General features: G+C 39.4%; 1 protein-coding gene across 10 annotated transcripts in view; it reads left to right on the top strand.

Annotated features, from left to right (window-relative positions):
• Positions 1 to 10,210: 10,210 nt before the first annotated feature.
• EHBP1 (EH domain binding protein 1) overlaps positions 10,211 to 19,396 on the top strand; it is a 297,963-nt gene continuing 288,777 nt past the window's right edge. For 3 of the 10 annotated variants that reach the window (XM_019717757.2, XM_019717772.2, XM_074332042.1), the window contains exons 1-2: positions 10,225 to 10,597; positions 11,437 to 11,840. In XM_019717757.2, coding sequence (XP_019573316.2) covers positions 11,737 to 11,840 — 104 coding nt within the window. In that variant the 5' untranslated portion in view covers positions 10,225 to 10,597; positions 11,437 to 11,736. Of the gene's footprint in view, positions 10,598 to 10,909; positions 11,303 to 11,436; positions 11,841 to 19,396 lie in introns of those variants that run through there. The other 7 variants (XM_074332040.1, XM_074332041.1, XM_019717767.2 and 4 more) reach the window with 5 other exon arrangements.

Below are 19,396 nucleotides of genomic sequence, written 5' to 3' on the forward strand. Positions count from 1 at the left end.
CCACCTGAATCTAGTCTCCTTCCATCGCCATATATTTGACCCCTTTTACCTTCTTCATCCACCCCCTTCCCCTCTGGTAACCACAATTCTGTTGTCTGTATCTATGAGTTTGTTTGTTTGTTGCTTTTTGTTTTATATTCCACATATGAGTGAAATCATATGGTTCTTGTCCTTTTCCATCTGACTTCACTTAGCATGATGATACTTTCAAGATCCATCCATGTTGTCGCAAATGGCAATATTTCATCTTTTTTATGCCTGAGTAGTATTTCATTGTATATATGTACCACATATATACAATAAACATACAACCACATAAAGAAGTTTATACAATCATCTGTCAAAAGACACTTAGATTGTTTCCAGGTCTTGGTTATTATGAATAATGCTGCAAGGAACCAAGGGTTACATATCTATTTGCATATATAAGTGTTTTCAAATTTTTTTGGTAGATAACCAGAAGAAGGATTGGCTAACAGATGACTGGAAGCCTAACCGATAACATAAACAGTCAATTAACACATATTTCATATGTTATATGTGTTATATACTGTATTCTTACAATAAAGTAAACTAGAAAAGAGAAAATGCTATTAAGAAAATCATAAGGAAGAGAAAATGTATTTATAGTACTGTACGTATTTATTGAAAAAAGTCCACCTGTAAGTGGACCCGCACAGTTCAAATCCATGTTTTTTAATCCATTATGAATATAAGACAATGCTATTGTAACTACAAAAATGCAAAATTATCACATGCCAAAACTGAAATTTCATTGTCTGAGAGAGATGATCTGAAATTTGTTAAATGTGAACCAAAACAATCAATCAATGTATTCCTTGGAGCTCACATGCAATTTTTAAGAATAAAATGGTTACAAGGATGTGATAGGATTTTAAGAAATACACACCCATCCTACTTGATTTCCCTTTGACTCCTTAAAATAATTTTCAAAATATAAAATAATAAAAGCTTACTTTCACTGCCCTTTACTCAGAAACATTTAACTTCTCTTCCTAGATATTCTTAGAGGTAAATAATTAAAAGTTGGCTTTCATCTTGTATGCATTCCATGATTTAAAAAATTTAAAAGTACATATGTAGGAGAATAAAGACTCAAAGAGAATACACAAATAACTTCATGTTAGGGTTTAGAACTTATGAGTAATATTTTCTTTTTCAAATTCTCCTCTAATGTTTACATATATTTTTGCAACAAAGTGATTTAAACTGCATAATTGTAGTCTTAGATTGAAGATATTGTATGTCATTACATACTCTTTAAAATGTTCTCTCACTAGCTAAAAGCTTTCCATCTATAGTTTCTATTTATAAATCATATCTAATTGATAAAAATGAAAACTGTCCTCAGAATAAATCCATTTCTAGCACATCTAATGTGTTTTGATTCTGGATCTATTTTGCCCATGGACCCACACAGCTCAAATCCATGTTTTTCAACGGTCAACCATATATACAGAGGGTGCAAAAAAAAAATGTATACACATTTTAAGCAAGGAAAAAACTATTAAAATTGTAATAATATATACTGATAGCAAAAGATGAATACAAGTCACATTTGACTTTTGCAATTACAAGAGGTGCTCAAAGTGGTTACCATCAGCATCCTGATACTTTTGATTATGGTGAACTACTGCTTGATCAACGTTGATCAAAGTGCCCACTTGTATACCTTTTTTTTGGCACCCCTGGTGCTTTTCCCCCTCTATCCAAAGAAGTTGTGTAAGTTCCTAAGATGACACAATTACTAAATGATGGACCTGCAACAGTAACTCAGTTCTCTCAATTTAGCCTTATCCTATGCTCTTTGTGCTTCACCATAATTGGCTATCTTTTCAGACTACAGGACAATAATGGATTTTTATATCTGTTAATTTTCTCTTAGTCTGTTACTTGAATATTTTATAGTCTATTACATTTGTTATAGTTTACACTTTTATTATCTGTACATTTTTTTCTTTGAAATAACTTTAAATTCCTTGAGGTCTTCAGCTGTGACCTATACATTTTTTAAATGTATAATTTTTGTATGTTTTTATAATATGTAGTGTTTTTTTAAGTTAACACTTTCTTGCACATAGTCAGCACTCAGTAAATATCTGCTTATTTGAGCCACCTGATTTGACATTGAAGCAGAGAACAGAATCTTCCACGTAGAATATGCAAATAAGCAGAGAGTCAAACATGAGCCTAAAATTGGAGGATGATGGAGGAAATACCCAGCAGGACCATGGAATTCATGGTCCTAAGTCTGAGTAAAGCAGATCAAGCTCATAAAAATGCCAATGAAAACTCATCCTTCTTTTTATGATACAAAATGTAGAAAACAATGCCAGGAATAGATTGTTCTGTGAAAGAAGAGTCTTCATTCACTTCCCCAAACTGAAGTGTGTCCATGGGCAAAATAGACCCAGAATCAAAACACATTAGATGTGCTAGAAATGGATTTATTCTGAGGACAGTTTTCATTTTTATCAATTAGATATGATTTATAAATAGAAACTATAGATGGAAAGCTTTTAGCCAGTGAGAGAACATTTTAAAGAGTATGTAATGACTTATACAATACCTTCAATCTAAGACTACAATTATGCAGTTTAAATCACTTTGTTGCAAAAATATATGTAAACATTAGAGGAGAATTTGAAAAAGAAAATGATATTACTCATAAGTTCTAAACCCTAACATGAAGTTATTTGTGTATTCTCTTTGAGTCTTTATTCTACATATCTACTTTTAAATTTTTTAAATCATGGAATGCATACAAGATGAAAGCCAACTTTTAATTATTTACCTCTAAGAATATCTAGGAAGAGAAGTTAAATGTTTCTGAGTAAAGGGCAGTGAAAGTAAGCTTTTGTTATTTTATATTTTGAAAATTATTTTAAGGAATCAAAAGGGAAATCAAGTAAGATGGGTGTGTATTTCTTAAAATCCTATCACATCCTTGTAACCATTTTAATCTTAAAAATTGCATGTGAGCTCCAAGGAATACATTGATTGATTGTTTTAGTTAACATTTAACAGATTGCAGATCATCTCTCTCAGACAATGAAATTTCAGTTTTGGCATGTGATAATTTTGCATTTTTGTAGTTACAATAGCATTGTCTTATATTCATAATTTTTCTTAAAAAATTGATCAATTTCTCTAATGTGGTTCAATGAACATACAAATAATAAAATAGTAATATAAATACAATTCAAATAAAGAAATAAACATAAATTTTAAACGGGGCTCCAGTGCAAATTATAAATCTGTATGAGTTGTGACAAGTCTGTAAGCGACTTTGCACAAACAGCCACAAATTAGAAGTACAGCAATAAATATCTGAAAATTGAATTTCATTGAGTGTGCTATCTGTTAATGTTAGTTTCAGTTCTGTCTTTTATAACACTTTTCTCATTTAGCTTTTGTGTTATTGTTAAACAAAGCAGTCACCTCTCATCAATTGAGATTTTCTAAAGCAAACACTAAATGGTTTGTAATTGATGAGGTTTGTGAGCTCTATAAGGCAGGGATTTTTTTCTCTTTTGATGTGCTGTATTCCCAATTCTTAGCACAATGCTTTTTGCCTAGTAGATTCACTTAGTAGTATGCATTAGATCATTGTTAATAAATGAATGGGTTTTTCACTCAAAATATCACCAAAGAAAACCAAAATCATAAAACTATCATTCAACATTGTACTCCTTGTAGCAAAAGTAGGTACAAGTTACATTGTTGCCTTAAAGCATGCAAAATCAGCTGAAAAGTAATAAGATTTTAGTAAGATGAAGCAGAATGAACTATTGGCAAATTATTTTATCAAATAAAGTTTCTGGGCATTGCAAATATTCATAACATTCAGTGTTGAAGAGCAATTAATATCATGCATGCAGTGCAGCGGTTTCACTTTCCAGCATGACATGTATGAAGGAGTACTCAACAAGTTACTGTTTATCACTCATAATGGCAGGATTTTGGTAATTATTATTTTGTAAACTGTGACATAAGCTGGAGAAGAGGCATGCATAAAGTAGCTTTGTGAGTAGCTAGGGAGTGTATTATTACAAGAATGAAAGAAGTTGAACAGTCAACAGTTTAAGCCTCCTTTTGTTTGCTTCAGTTGTTCAAGGAAAGAGTGAATTTTTAAAATGTAATCAAGTTTCGACCTCTAAACACACATCTTTTTAACATGTGTTGTGTAAAGACAGATGCACAAGTACAATACTCCTTTTCTACACTGAAGTATGCTGGTTATCGGGGTGCTTGCATAAGTTTTTGAACTATGGCACAAAAACTTAACTCTTGCTCAACAGTTGATTTTCTTTCCTTGGAGAAAGATATCTATGATTCATTATTGGGAATATTTAAAAATAGCATCCGAAATTGTTACAAAATATGAAGAAATATCCAGCAGCTCTCATGAAGTCCGCTTTACTTCTCAGGCTATGTTCTCTTCTCCGAAAGCCCAGTCACTAATTGAGTGACTTGTAAAAAGAGAGGCTCTGCAATGATATTGCAGCTCACTTTGATTTCCATGGGATTGCCCTTACCTTGGAATTGTTCTCCACCTCTCCCTGCCCAGCAGATTGCCCAAACTGTGCATGCGTTAGTCCTGCCCTCTGAGAGTTGTGTTTATTTTCTAACTCTACTCATCTGGGACAGGCTTCTGCCCAGGGCTGCCTTCCCCTGGCCCATGCCCATGCCCTGGTAAGTGGGGTTCTGCCTGATTTCAGCTTGCTGCTGTTTCTTTGCACTGTTTGAGCTGGAAATGCTTTTGTTTGACACTAAATTGAGGCAGGGGGGTGTATTCAATGCACTCCAAGACTGTGAATTCCTACTGATTTTTCTTTGCCTTTCCTGTCTAGCTGTATTATTTCAGAATATGTTAATTATATTATCTTGTTCATACTAAATATAGTCATCCAGGAATTATTCAGAAGAAAACACTGGCTGGATGCTGTATCTGGATACCTGGAATTTAGTCCAATTATTGAAAACACAGAATAAAAGAAGCAGACGTCAGTCTACTCTTTATAATTCATCAAAGGCTCTTACCATTTTATGGGAAATGACCAATAAACCTTGGTCAAGAGTCCCTTTTGATTTTATAGGAGATAAATTTATTGAATTTAGCAAAGACTTTCTCAGAAAGGGCTCCTAATTCTAACTCAAACCTTTGTTGCCAAAATCACAGTAATGGTCTACTTACTTGCAATGCGTAAATTATCTCCAATAACTGCATTTACCTTGGCATACACAGCATTTGTGTACTATGACTTTACCATCATGAACTTATCTTGAGTAATTTGAAGAGTCAGATTGAAAGGATGGTACAGAAGAGCAAGAGTATTCTAGAGTCAGAGCTGATAATTAGCTGGTGCACAATTAGAATAGCTGGGCCAATGGTTTATGGCTGTCATCCAGTCTGTATCCTCCCTCAGTAGCAGCCAGCCCCACAGATTGCTGCTGGGGCCATCTTGGTCTGTCAGCAAGGCCCCTTTAGGTCTAATGGCTTCCATTGCTCTACACCCTTTTGGGTATTTGGGAATCATTGGGTTGGGCTTCCAGAACTTCCATGGTACCAGGTTAGGTTTCATTGTCATTATGGTAGCTACCAGCCATATACATTTAAATTAATTAAAATCAAATAATAGTAAAACTCCAGTTCCACAGTTACACTAGCCACATTTTAAGTGCTCAATAGCCCCAAGTGGCTGAAGGCTACAGCCAGGTACAGAACATAGCTTTCATCGCAGAAAATTCTGTTGAACTGTGCTGCTCTAAAGGTTTGGCTGGAAGACATACTCGACCCAGCTTTTTCTTCTCTTAAAGGTCTTGAAACATCCGCAGGGCTCTGACAAGGAAAAAGAATGTAAGTTATCCCTCTCTCAGCTCTCAGATCTGATAGACAGGTCTTGCCATTTCAGTTGCCCCTCTCCAAGGCCTGTGCCAGAATAGAGTGAGAACAGGGCAATAAGTCCTGCCATAGGGATCTACCAGCATCTAGCCTCTGATTACTTTACTTCCAACTTTTCCTTACTTCTACTCTAGGAAATCCATTTTTCCTCTCCGTGAAAGGAAATTTTACTATTGTCTATGTCAGTACTGTCCCATAGGAATATAATGCAAGCGACATATATAATTTAAATTTTTTCCATTAGCCACATTAAAAAAAGTAAAGGAACAGGTGAAATTAATTTTGTGTTTTTCATTTAATCCAATATATCCAAAATATTATTTCAACAGCTAGTCAATATAAAAATTATTAATTTTTAATAAATTATTAATACAAATATATTCCATTCTTTTTTAATATACTCTTTGAAATTGGTGTATATTTTATACTTGCAGCACATCTCATTTTGAATTGGCCACCTTTCAGGTGTTCGGTATTCTCATGTGGCCAGGGGTTATTATATTGAACAGTATAGGTCTCCAACTGGATCCATTTCATTACTCCCTAAAGGACTAGGATTTTGAAACTCAAAAGCCAAGGAAAAATTCTGTTTCTCGGCATTGTTATACTCCTTTCCTGAAACAATGAGCAAAGACCAGCCTAAGTGAGGGTGAGTGTGATGCTGAGGGGTGGTGTAACAGGAGAAAGGCCATAGGATAAAAATAAATACCTGGAAAAACTACTGTAAAAACCAGTGGTTAACATTTCAAAGGATTAGCATGCTGCAGTGAATTTTTTAAGTACATAAAAATTGCTGTAGAATAAAAATTGTTTGCTATGGGTTTAAAAGAAATAATTTCACTAGCAGTTAAAAATTGCAGTAATATTGTTGTATATAGTATAACTGCTATGATAACTGGAAAATACAATGCAAAAACCTGCAGTGTTATTATTGGCAGTAAATCTTATTACAATGACTAAGGCACAGCTAAATTCTATTAGTAGTTAAATCCTGCAATAATACCTCTGACAATTTTTACCTCAAAAACTATAAAATCCAAAGATAAGAATTTTATCACCAGGAACGATAATAATTCAAGGCTATGGATGCATTTCATAGACTAGAATCTCCATTTTGGGGGTTTCTGAAACAGTCACTAGGAAAGCTGCTTCACTGAAAATAATTTCTATCATTTCAAAACTGTCGTGATAGAGAAGATTTAAAGTTTTTGGATGGCATTTTCCACTTATTTCTTCATATTCTATCTTCACTATAAGCTTGATGATATTTGAAGGCAAAATTGAAATTATTTTAAATGTTGAAGCTTCTGTTAAGTAAAACATCTATAAAATGTTGTGGTCAACACCTGGGTCAAATGGACAGGACAATTAAAATAACTTGCATCCACAGGTGTATTATATATATATGCAGATTAAGCCTGGGATGGAAAGATGATAAATGAAGACCTGAGTAAAGGGGCAGAACCACAGTGGGGAATTCTGCCTTGGAAGAGGGAGGACAGTAGAATGTACATGCTAATAGGTAGGAGGAATGGGGGACCTTAAGAAAAAGGTAACTTCTAGCATGCCAACAAATCTCTCAGCTACTATATGGCACAAAAAGTGGTCGTGAGGATTGAGGGTAAGTGAATTCTTAGTAATTATTATAAAATCCTGAGTCCACAGAAATTATTGGTGTTCCATTCTTGGTAAATACTGAGTTAATGTAAATGCACTGTTTCTTTTGAGATCCGTTAGTCCTTGAGGTAGTGATGTTTGGTAACAACTAAGTATTGTTTGAAGGTCTGTTTGTTTTTTTTCTTGATTGTTGACATTTGTCACCAAGCACAATAGTATACATTACCAATTACCATTTATTGACTGTTTACTATGTGCCAGGTACTTTACATTTATATCTTCCATCTTCTCAACATCCTAGAAAGATAGGCATGATTACTCATTTGACAGAATTAAGAGGCCAGTATTAGGGAGGTTAAATAATTCATGTTACTTTCTTGCATGAATACAGAACATCTGTTTTTGAAAACTCTCTGAGAACAGGGACTCTCTTTTATATTAGTAGTGTTTAACATGATCAATACTCAGTGATATTCAATAATTAGTTTGTGGACAAAAATACCTTAAAATATTCTATATTGAAGTTTTTTCAATAAATTTAGTTAGCAGACAGGTTGTTTAAAAAGAAAGCATTATGAAGGAAAAAGTAGCTGCACTGTGGGGCCTTTAGGAGCCAGTCTGTGAACTTGAGCTCAGCAGTAAAACAATGTCAAGGTCTGCTCTTAATTCCTTGGTCTCTTCTTAGCTATCTTTGCAGCATGAATGAAAAAGAAGAGTTTACATCCAAGAAAAATACTTCCTCTAAAAAGAAGAACTGTCTTTGAGAAATACTTTGTTGGTCTCTCAAAGTTTTCTACAACTTGAGAAAGATTCCCTGGAGGTCAGGCACACTGCTTTTCTTTTTATTAAAGAAAGATACTTGTTTAAAGCTAATTGCTTTTAAGATAATTTATTTATAATAAAGTCTCCCCTCCACCTTTTTTTTGAGGACACACTGTTAAAAGAAACCAATATGACGACAAGAGAAGGTTTGAGAACTTCGGAAGAACAATAATAAATAGGATGCAAAACCCTCCTGATTATCATGTGGGTTTTTACTGTGGGTTGTTCCTAAGGGCAACTTAGATTAAAATAGTTTGACCATTTCTATAAATTAGCCATTAAAAAATACCCATTCACTTAAAGTCTGTTAATGATGCAGGATATATCACTGTATGAGATCATAATGGCTGAAGGTTGTAGGGTTGTAGTGACTTAGTAAACCACTCAGGAAAGATACCCAAGAACTCGTAGATGTACACAGAATAAGAATCAATGTAATTATTACAGCTATCTTACTATTTTAAAATTAAGACTATATAGCAGAATAAGTGATATCTATGTCCTCTTCTGTAACGTTTTCTGTAAACTTTATTGAAATGGAAATAGAATTAAATACTGGATTCAAGCCTTCTGTCTCCCCATCTCTCTTGATTCGTCAGTGTCTGTCTTTCTCCCTTCTCTTTCCCGCTATGTCTACAGATGTGCTTAATTCTCACCCATCTCAGCCCTTCTGCCACCTCTCTCAAATAATCTTTCCCTAGACCCTCACACCTTTCAAGCCACTTTGTCCATGTATCCTGCTATCCATCATTAGTTAAGATTAAGCATGATCCTTAATTGTTTCCAGGACCCATCCTGCTTTATTTTTACATGTTAGCTTTTTTCCAGACTATTTGCCAATTGCTTGTAGGGTGCTCCTTTTGCTTGTTGGATTCTCCCCAAATGTCATTCTTTGTTCTCTTTCTCTACACCAGAGGTCTGTGAAACACCTAAAATTGAAAGCAAATTTGTGATAGGACACGTTTTCCTCCTTGGGAAAGTGTGTATAGCTTTCATCAGATTCTCAAAAGGGTCCTTGGATCTTTTAACAAGGTTAAGTACCCCTGCCCTTACGCTTTCGTTAGGTTATTTTATCCTCTCTTTTGCCTATTAACCACCCTTTTTATATGCCAGCCACTCCCAAATCCATGTACAGTTCCTACCAGGGGAAAAAGACTGACAGCGAAGAGACGAAACCCAGATTGAAAGAAATGTTGAAGAATCAGGACAAGAAGAAATTGCACCGTAAACATTTTGTGTCTATCTTGTGTCACTGAATCCTGTTGAGGACTGAATGTTAGGCAGGGACCGGCAGGGTCATTACTTCAGTTATCAGGGGAAAAACCCCAGGAGAAATCGAGTGAAAACAAGGCAGTGTGCACAAACACCCTAGTTGCCTAGTGGCAGGGGAGAGGGTGCACTCAGCTCCTAGGCTGGGGATAGGAGAGAACAGGAGGGAAAACCACAGCAGCCACAGTGCCCACAGCTGCAGCGAATGAAGCCCCGGGTTCTGCTAGCACAGACTCAAGCCAGAAACCCCTCCCGGCACCCGGCGCGCGGTTGACAGGCATTCACCTTCAGCAACCATCTTCCAGTTCACCATAAACACTCCTTACTCCTCCCGCCTATCGCTTCCCTCTCCAACCCAATCAGAGGAATGGGCGGGATTGTCCTTAGTGGGTTCCAATTTTTTTTTTTTTTAAAGAAGGGTAGACTGTGGTGCGCCGCGTTCCGGGGGAAAAACACCTCCAGAGCTAGGGAGTGGAGTCCCTGTGATGGGCACCCGGCTTGGCCAATGAGACGCCTCCGCCGCTCAAAGGCTCGGCAGCCGAGGTAGGCGGGGCATGTGCGGCGCCTGGCCAATGGTGGAGGGGCGGACGGAGGTTGAGCGGCCGTGTGTAGGGTTAGTGTGAGAGGTGCGGCGGGGGAGGTAATGATGATGGTGGCGGAGGAGGAAGGCGGGGGAGGGGATACTGGGCGCTGAGCCGCGGCTCCGGCTGGGTTTTGTAGGGTGGGGGACAGACGCGGGGCGACTCCGTCCGGGAGGGGGCGGGCGTGAGGCGCGCCGTCCGCCTGAGGGGCTGCAGACCCCGGCTCCCGCGAGCGCCGCGGCTGGCTCGGCTGTTCCATGTGGCTCCGGCGGGGATGGAGGACTCGTTGGCGGCGGCGGCGGCTGCTGCTGCTGCGGCGGCGACGGAGGAGCGGCGCTGAGGAGGGAACGGGGCCAGACTGAACCCGACAGCGGGATTAGAGGTGTGAGGAGGGGGCGAGAGTGGAAATGCGGCGGGCCCGGGGCTCGGGGACCAGGCTGGGGTCTTCTGGCATCGCCTGGTGACAGGGACCGCGGGCGAGCCACCGCCTGCCTCCACTGGGGGGCAGGGGTCTGGGCTCTGTGCGTGAGGAGAGGAGGCTCCGGCGAACTGTTCCCTGAGGATGGGGGGAGGGAGGCACCGCACCCCGCACGGTGCACTTGCCCTGCTGGTCATTGCTTCACGCCCAGGCAGGAGTTTCCATTTCTCTCCGGTTGGCATTGAAGGTGAAGGGGAGCCCAAGTGGCCTGGAGCCGGGACGTTGTCCTCCCTATGCCTTGAGGTTTCCCTCCACTCCTCTTTCCCCATCCATTTCCCCCTCCGACTCAACAACAGCATTCCTCTCCTCTCCTTAATTTGTTGCAAGCACATATTCTAGGACTCGAGGCTATCAATTATCGGCTGAAAAACAAAGTTTATTTAAAAATACTCCACTCCTCCCTCTTACTGTACGTGGACATTAAACAGCATCCCTAGACTTTCCCGCTCTGCTTGCCCTTCTGTGATGCTAGGAGGGGGAGGTAGGGCCCCGACTTGCCTTTCTGGATTGTTGTTGATGCTGATTACCAGATGTGTTGCTCCACGTCTTCGGTGTGAATTGTCATTTTTTCCTTGGTGTCTTGCATCCTTGATGTTACTGGCTTTTGAGGTTGGTGTTTTGTTTCATTGTTTGAAAAACATGCGGAGAACTGGGGTTGTCTGTTGCAGTGTTATCTAACATGGGTGGTTAGTCACTTGTCATGCTACTCTCCTCATATATTCTCTCTTTGTTTTGCTTTTCAGTCCTCCAGAATACACATCATATAGCTCCTGAAGTGGAATGGTGATGTCTCCATGAGGGAACCGCCTCTCACTCATCCTGTCATGTATATCATACTGGTTTTGACTGGGCCATTCATCTAAGATGGGATTTACCCTGTGAAACAGGGAGAAGACTTATGGACCCCAAACATCATTTCAAGCCGTAGTTGAGTTTTTAAAAGTACAGACATACATGCAAAGCTTTTTTGCTTTGGTCTCTCTGCTTTGTTAAAGCTGCTGTGTTCCTAACCCAGAACTGCTCCAGTGTATTGACTGATTATCATGGCTTCAGTTTGGAAGAGACTGCAGCGTGTAGGAAAACATGCATCCAAGTTCCAGTTTGTGGCCTCCTACCAGGAGCTGATGGTTGAGTGTACAAAGAAATGGTAAGACGTGCGTGGGGTTTGCATTGCTGGGCCCTAAACTCTCTGTGGCCTAAACTCTGCTTCTTCTGAGAGCAGATTTACCTTTCTGTAGTGCACAAGTGTGTAGAAGCTGGGCGGGGTGCAGATTATACTAACAAGTAATGGGGTGTGCACCGTTGCTGTTGGTACCTTCCCTGTGGGTTTTAATTACTGCACTTCAGTATGGCTCAGAAGACTGGAACTGAGAGCACACTAAGTACAGTAGACTTGGTCTTGAGGTCATTCGTGTTAGCGTAACTTTGATTTTTATAATTTTAAACAAAGACTGGCTATTGAAATATTATAAGCATATATGCATATGTTTTAATGTAACATGTATATGTTTCAATCTAGAAATCTGTATTCTTGCGGGGTGGTAATCTATTTTGTCTTGTTCTTGGTTTTTTCTTTTTCTTTGCTTAAGATAAAGAATTTTTCATTATTTGAATAATGGAATGCCAGTCCACACAACCTTAGAAATTTTTTTGTTATATGCTTTGTCAGGCAACTGTGTTTTATTTTAATTGTCTAATGGGATACATTTCTTGGCCAGACTTAGGAAGCAATCAGTAGTGCCTGGTCTGTGATTTGCGTTTTCCCACTTGAGCAAAGTAAATTTAGGGCTTTCTTTTCACTGCCCTGAATGATAAGCAAGAAGAATTCTTCTTTAGTGAGAGAAAAAAGTTAACCTTGAGTAAATGGTCCTTTGGGTTTTGATTTATTGCAGTGATTAAGCGGTATTACTACGAAAATAAGTCCACTTCATTGTCCACAAGGACTGTAGTCTCATGCCTGTATTAACCTCTGTGTGACATCCTTTTTATTAGATGGAAAAAATAGCTTGCTCTATTCTAAAACTCTTAAAGCATATTTGAATATTTATTTGGAAACTAGTTTCTGAGTGCTTTTCTCTTGAACTTGTTAAAAATGTTAATTTATTTGCAACTCAAGAAATCCATGTACTGATTACTTTATACCGGGCACTGTGGCTTTAGAATTGAATGTGACATAATCCCACCCTCAAGGAGCTCACAGTTTAGAGCAGTGGCAGTCATGTAGATACATTTACTGTGATAGATGCAATAATATAAATATATATGATGTAGGGATTTTAATCTGTCTCTGTCACTTAACAGTTGGGTATCCTTGAGGACAGGTTATTGAATTCTCTGTGGTTTAGTTTCCATACCCACAAAGGTAGTAATGGTACCACTTCTTAGGAAGGGTTATTGTGAATGTTAAATGAGTTAATACATGTAAAATGCTTGGAACAGTGTCAGGAACGTAGTAAATGCCCAGTAAATGCCATTATTACTTACAAAGTTGGCAGAGGAAGAAATATTTAACTCTTAGGGGTAGGGGATAAGGTCTTGGGATGGCTTCCTGGGAGATCAGCTGGGTTTTGAAAGATTCCTAGTAGTTGGCCAGGAAGCCAAAGGGGAAGAAATGAAGGATATTCTCGACTGAAGCAACAGCCTATGCAAAAGAAGAGGCATTAAGTAGCATGAGGTGTGCGGGAAATTTAAGCAGTGTAATTTGACAGTGATGGGGCTTAAAGTGCAGGAGGCAAGTACAATGGGATATGATGTTTGAGAGGCAGGCAGGATTCAAATCATGGAAAGTTATGTGCTGTTATACATGGTGTGGACTTTATTGTGTGGGTGATGGGTACATAGTGAAATATTTTGAGTGGGAGACAGGTTTGCATTTTGGAAAATCACTTGGATGACAGCATGGAGTAAGGATCATAGTGGAAAGGGGGCCTGGAGGGTAGCTGTTGCAATAGGTAAGGCGAGGGAAATGGCAGATGCAATGGAGAGAAGAGACGGGAGGAACACTTAGGACACAGATGGATAGGACTTGGTTATTTCACTCAGAGGTCTGAAAAGGAAGGGGATGAGGGAGAGGGAAAGGTCTAAGATGCTACTCAAGTTTCTGGCTTGGAAGACTGGGTGTGCTGCTAGCCAAGCTAGGGAATACATGAGGAAGATGCTGATTACAGGTATTTCTTGATAGTGTATTGGGAGCATCAACTTTAAGATGGTTAAATTCAAATCTCTTTTCTTAAGAGAAACAGAACGTATCAAGTGCTCACAAAATCAGTTTCTTCCTCACAATTTGCAGCATCCCTGAATTTTTTCCCTTGAGAAGTATGTAAGTTATTGTTAATGTAGCTCAAGATGAAAGCAAGAATGAAAATTTAACTTGATTACAGTTAGTTGAATAGTTTGATTATTTTTAGGGATGACCATTATGGTATACCTATTAAATTAGATCTTTATGATAGGATCTGGCCTTAGCACTAGAAACATTAGAATATTCTAGAATATTCAGAATATAGTTGTAAATATTTTGCTTTTTTTTTGTTTTTTTTTTTTTTAAACAATTTAGTTTAAAGCTAACAAGATGACAGGCCCAAAGAATAACGTTTGTTGGATGTACTGGAATTTTATTTATAAGTGGATCCTTAATTAGAGCTTTAAAATCTTTTCAATATATAAACATTTGTTGTAATGACTTTTAGTTAGTACTCCTTTTGCCTTACTTTGCGTAGGGTCCTGTGATAGATACAGATTGGGCCCAATTTCTACACTGTTATCTTAGTTTTCCTTCCCTTCCTTCCTTCCTTCTTTCCTTCCCTCCTTTTTTCCCTCCCTCCCTCTCTTTTTCCATGTTTTCAGCCTTACCAAGTATCCATTCATGACTCCAGGATAAAGTATATTCAACATACACTGACTTCGGCATGCATCTGAAACTCAAGGGATTCAGAAAAGGCATAGTATGTTGATGAAGGAGGGTAGTGGGAATCAGGATATATTTTCCAAGGGAGAGTGTTATTTTTGTGATTATGGACAGGAGAAACTTCTCCCATGTTCTCTTGCCATGGCCATAGTTCATGAGGCTGGACATGACATGTGACAGGGTGAAGTTAAGGGTTTAAAGAGGCCACCTTTTTAGATCTAGGCCATGAGCAAACTCACAGTACTTTGCCCTTGATCAAAGGATGGATTCTATAGATTAGAGGGTTTGGGATTTCTGCTTTCTCTTTGTTGCTGTTTATAGTATTTTGCCTTTGCCCTGGCTGATGCAGCATGAATTTCCTTAGTTCAATAGGGTCCACTGACTGATTCTTTCATGGTGTAGAGATTCTAGAACTTTGGTTAGGAATGGAAACCAGAATGACTTATTCATCTGAGAGAAGCACCCTTTCCTGCAAGGTCCTGTTCCTCATCACTCCTTGATTGCCAGGTAGAGGCTCTAGCAAATTTCGAGATAAGTGTTTATATCCCCTACTCTTATTGTTGTCCCCAATTAATTAATAATTTAGTTATTAATCTCTCTTAACTGATGTAGTTGTTGGCAAGTGGTGAGACTGGCTACTGGAGATGAATTGGAGAGAAAGAGACTGTGCTCTCTTTTTTCTCTTCGCTTATTTCTTATCCTGTTCTTTTATCACCTGCAGGCCTTTACATTTCTGAGAGACATCTTCACTCTATGAGCCCTCAGTGGGTATTCAGGTGTTTAAGGAAACTGCTTGAAAGTTGGCAAGTTGTGGTAATGATAATTTAGGTTGCAGAATTCAATTCTGCAGGACCTCCCTAATACATGATGCGAACCATTATGTATGAGCATGTATTTTATTTTTCTCTGTGTCTGCTTCATCTAAATATATGAACATATTTTATCAATGTTTTTATATTTCTTATGTCTAATTCTTAGTTGTGGCATTCAAAAAGTATTTAAAATACTACAAATTTTTCTTAAAAAGGCATAAATATATTTGTTTCTCATTTTTCTATGTCATGTAAGAATTCCTTTTCCTTGTGTTTATAGTTTTAATTACTTGTATAATTTATTTTTGAAATAGGTAATACAATCATATGGTTCAAAATTCTAGAGGTACAAAAAGTTGTGTATATATCCCTGAAAGCAACTCCTCATTTTCCCCATTATTCCACATCTTTTTGCAAACCTGTGACCTCAGGATTTGAAAAATAAAAAAAGTAGCTCTTCCCAGTGCTTAAGTTCGTGGCGTTGGCCTGTTAGATAAAATATAAACTCCTTCATCTGATGTTCCAGGCTCTCTGTAACTGATCCCAACTTAGTTTTCCAATTGGATATCAGAATGCTACATGCACTTTAAGTATTAACTTGAGTTTATGAAGGTCAAATTACATTAGTAAATACTCATTCAGATCCACTTCTTTGGTTGGATTGAACAAGCATTTCTCAGTTGACAATTGAATGGAGTGAGACAGAGGCACATCAGCCTTGAGGTAAAGAACCTACTTTTGAAAAACATTTTTTAAAAAAGACATAATAATTAATTGGAAACAAGGTTAGTGTGTTTTAGGAGTATCCGGAGGGCCAATGTGTTTGGCACACAGTAGAACAAGGGATAAAATGATAAGAGGTGAGGTCTGAGAGGTAGGTAGGGGTTATATCACATATAGCCTTGAGGTCATGGTGTAGGGGCTTTTGGATTTTAAGTGTGATAGGAAGCCATTGGATAATTTTGGAAGTGACGTAGTATGATTGTCGTGCGGGGTGACAGGCGGGGTCTCTGGTCCCGCTCCCCATATAAGAACACAGGATGTGGCTAGGCCAAACAGGAACACCCACAGAACCATAGGTAGGGGAGTCATAGCACTATAGTCTCACTGGAGGCTGGATTCACACGACGTGCGACCTGCTGTCCGCTTTTCTGCCAACTGACCGACTCCCCTCGCTAGTTGCAATCCGCCGTGCTAACTGCAATCCGCGCTTGCTAGCTGAGCCCCTATCTTCTTGCTAGCCCCCATTTTTCTGCTAGTGTAGCCACGGCAGTTATATCAGTGGCCAATGAGTCAATGGTTACAGCTGACGGCCATCTACTACCCGAGCCAGCACCTTTCCACGTGAGGCTGAGAGCCTGGAAACTGCTCTCTGGGGCTCTGTCCCCACAATGATTTACATGTAAAAGACATTATTCTGGATACTTTGTGGAATGTGAACTGTTGTGAGTAAAAATGGAAGCAGGGATACCAGTTTGGAGGCTGCAATAGTTCAAGTAGCAAGGAGTGGAGTGGTGGAGGTGGTGAGAAGTGGCAGATGTGTGTAGGTAACACACGCTACCACTGCACTTTACTGAGGTATAACACACTTTTACACACAACAAAATGCATCCATTTTAAGTGTACAATTCAGTGAGTTTTGACAAATGTATACACTTGTGTAACTGGAAGTACATTTTTTGAAGGTATATTTGATAGGACTTACTGATGGATTAGATATAATATTAATATAAAGTGCGAGACATCAATAATGACTAGATTTTTGGCCTGAGCAACAAGGTGAATGTAATAATTACAGGGATGGGGAACACTTGGGGAGGAGAAGGTTTGGCATGAACGAGAAATCAAGAATTGACTTCGCTTTTCTTAAAGTTTGGGACATCCAGATGGAGATCTTAATTAAGTAGTTAATTATAAGAGTCTCTAGCTCAGGGGAGAGAAGAGGCTGGAGTCACTTAGTACAGTCATGCGTTGCTTAACCATGGGGATACCTTCTGAGAAATGCATCGTTAGGCGACTTCGTTGTTGTGTGAACGTCATAGCGTACACTTACACGAACACAGCTGATACAGCCTCCAACACTCACCGAGGCTGTGTGGTATAGCCTACTGCTCCTCAGCTACCGACCTGTCCAGCGCATTACTGTACTGAATGTGATAGGCAGTCTTAACAATGGTATCTGTGTATCGAAACATAGGAAACATGCAGCACAAATATAGTCTAAAAGATAAAAATGGTGCGCTTCTATAGGGCACTTACCATGAAGGGAGCTGGCAGGACTGGAAGTTGCCCGGGGTGAGTCAGTGAGTGAGCGAGTGAGTCAGGTACGTGACTGTGAAGGCCGAAGACATGACACTACTGTAGACTTTATAAATGTTCTCCCCAAGCCCTTCCCCTGCTTCCTTCTGACAGGGTCAGAGACAGAACATTGAAGCTGTCAGTGCTGCTTCATGAACAGGGATGTGGGCTGGTTGATTGGGAATATCGAAGATAAATTGGCTGGATAAGGTGTAGATCACCATAATAGTGACTGTCAGGAGGGAGTGAAAGATGGCCTGAGGATCAATAGAAATAAGAAATTTAGATGGAAAGATAAAGAAGCATAGGGGATTGTCGTGACGATTGAGTTTTAGCTGTTGCATGTTGGAGAACTGTTCAAATTAAGGACCCTTGTGGTATTCATTTAGAAAAAAGGGCGTTTAACATGGAGAGGGTGTAGAACTGAGGACTCAATATTTTGGCTTTGGAAATTGGTTTTTGCTTCCATTGATCCTGTCTGGTACAAAGGGCTCTCTCTGGCATTGAAATAATGGAAGAAACACAATGTATTGATACTTTGCATTATTACAACCTGAAAATATTTCCAAAGTACATGGACAGACTAGCTCCATGCTAGCACAGAGAGCTTTTACTGAAGTGAAAGTGACACTTACTTCTTGTTAAGGGAGCTCCTGTGGACCTGTGTCCTTGTACAGGATCTTAGGTCCTCAACAAAAGACTTATGGCCATGTGCTCTGAAGAGCATCAGGCTAGACCTGGGAGGGCTGTAGCACCCTCTGAGTCCTCATATGAAGCCCCTGGGGGACAGGCTCCTCTGCTGAAACAGGTCAGTGGCTGACTGACTGGGATGTAATCTGTGCACTCAAAATCGAGGTGCTGTGAGTGAGAGGGAAAGTATTCCAAGCCCCACAGATACTGCTCCCTTCAGAGGGAAAAAAATCCTTCTGAACTACAAATCCTTCCATGTCTCTTACAGGAAATACAACTGCATTATAATCTAATGGGACCACTGTTGTGTATGTGGTCCGTCATGGTTATGCGCTGCATGACTATATATCGGTAGAATTTGTAACCGTGGGGCAATAGGGAATTTGCAACACGCACTGAGGGTATGTGGTATAGCCTCCTGCTCCTAGGCTACAAAGTACGGTGTAAATGCAGAGTAAGAGGACCGAAGACTGAGCCTCAGGACACTTCAACATACAAGGGTGGGGAAGAGGGAGAGCAACCCACAAAGGCGGCTGAAAACAAGCGGTGATGAGGTGGGAGGAAAACGAGGAGAGTGTGCTTTCCAAGGGACCAAATGCAAAATGTCTCAGGAAACGGGTATTTAGCTGTGTCAGAAGCAACTTCTGAGAGATTGACAAGATGACCATCGGATTTGGCAAGGTGGAAGGAGCTAGTGGGTGACCCTGAGGAGTGGTTTCAGTGGAGAGGTGGGGGTGAAAGCATGATTAGATTGGGTGGGAGGAAAGGAAGTGGATACCGTGAGTAAAGATCTTACAGCTTCTGCTGCAAAGCCGAGAACTATAGAGTACGAACTAGAGAGGTACAGGGGTCAAGGTCTGTCTTTCGTGTGGAAGGTATTGCAGCAACTTTGAGTGCTGATAAATGTTGATAAAGAAGGAAAAACTGAAGATGTGCTGGGAGAAGAGGGAACTTCAGGGGAAGAGTCCTTGAGGGAGAGAGACGGAACAGGATCCA

Source organism: Rhinolophus sinicus, linkage group LG05, assembly GCF_036562045.2.
Source record: "Rhinolophus sinicus isolate RSC01 linkage group LG05, ASM3656204v1, whole genome shotgun sequence".
NCBI lineage: Eukaryota > Metazoa > Chordata > Mammalia > Chiroptera > Rhinolophidae > Rhinolophus > Rhinolophus sinicus.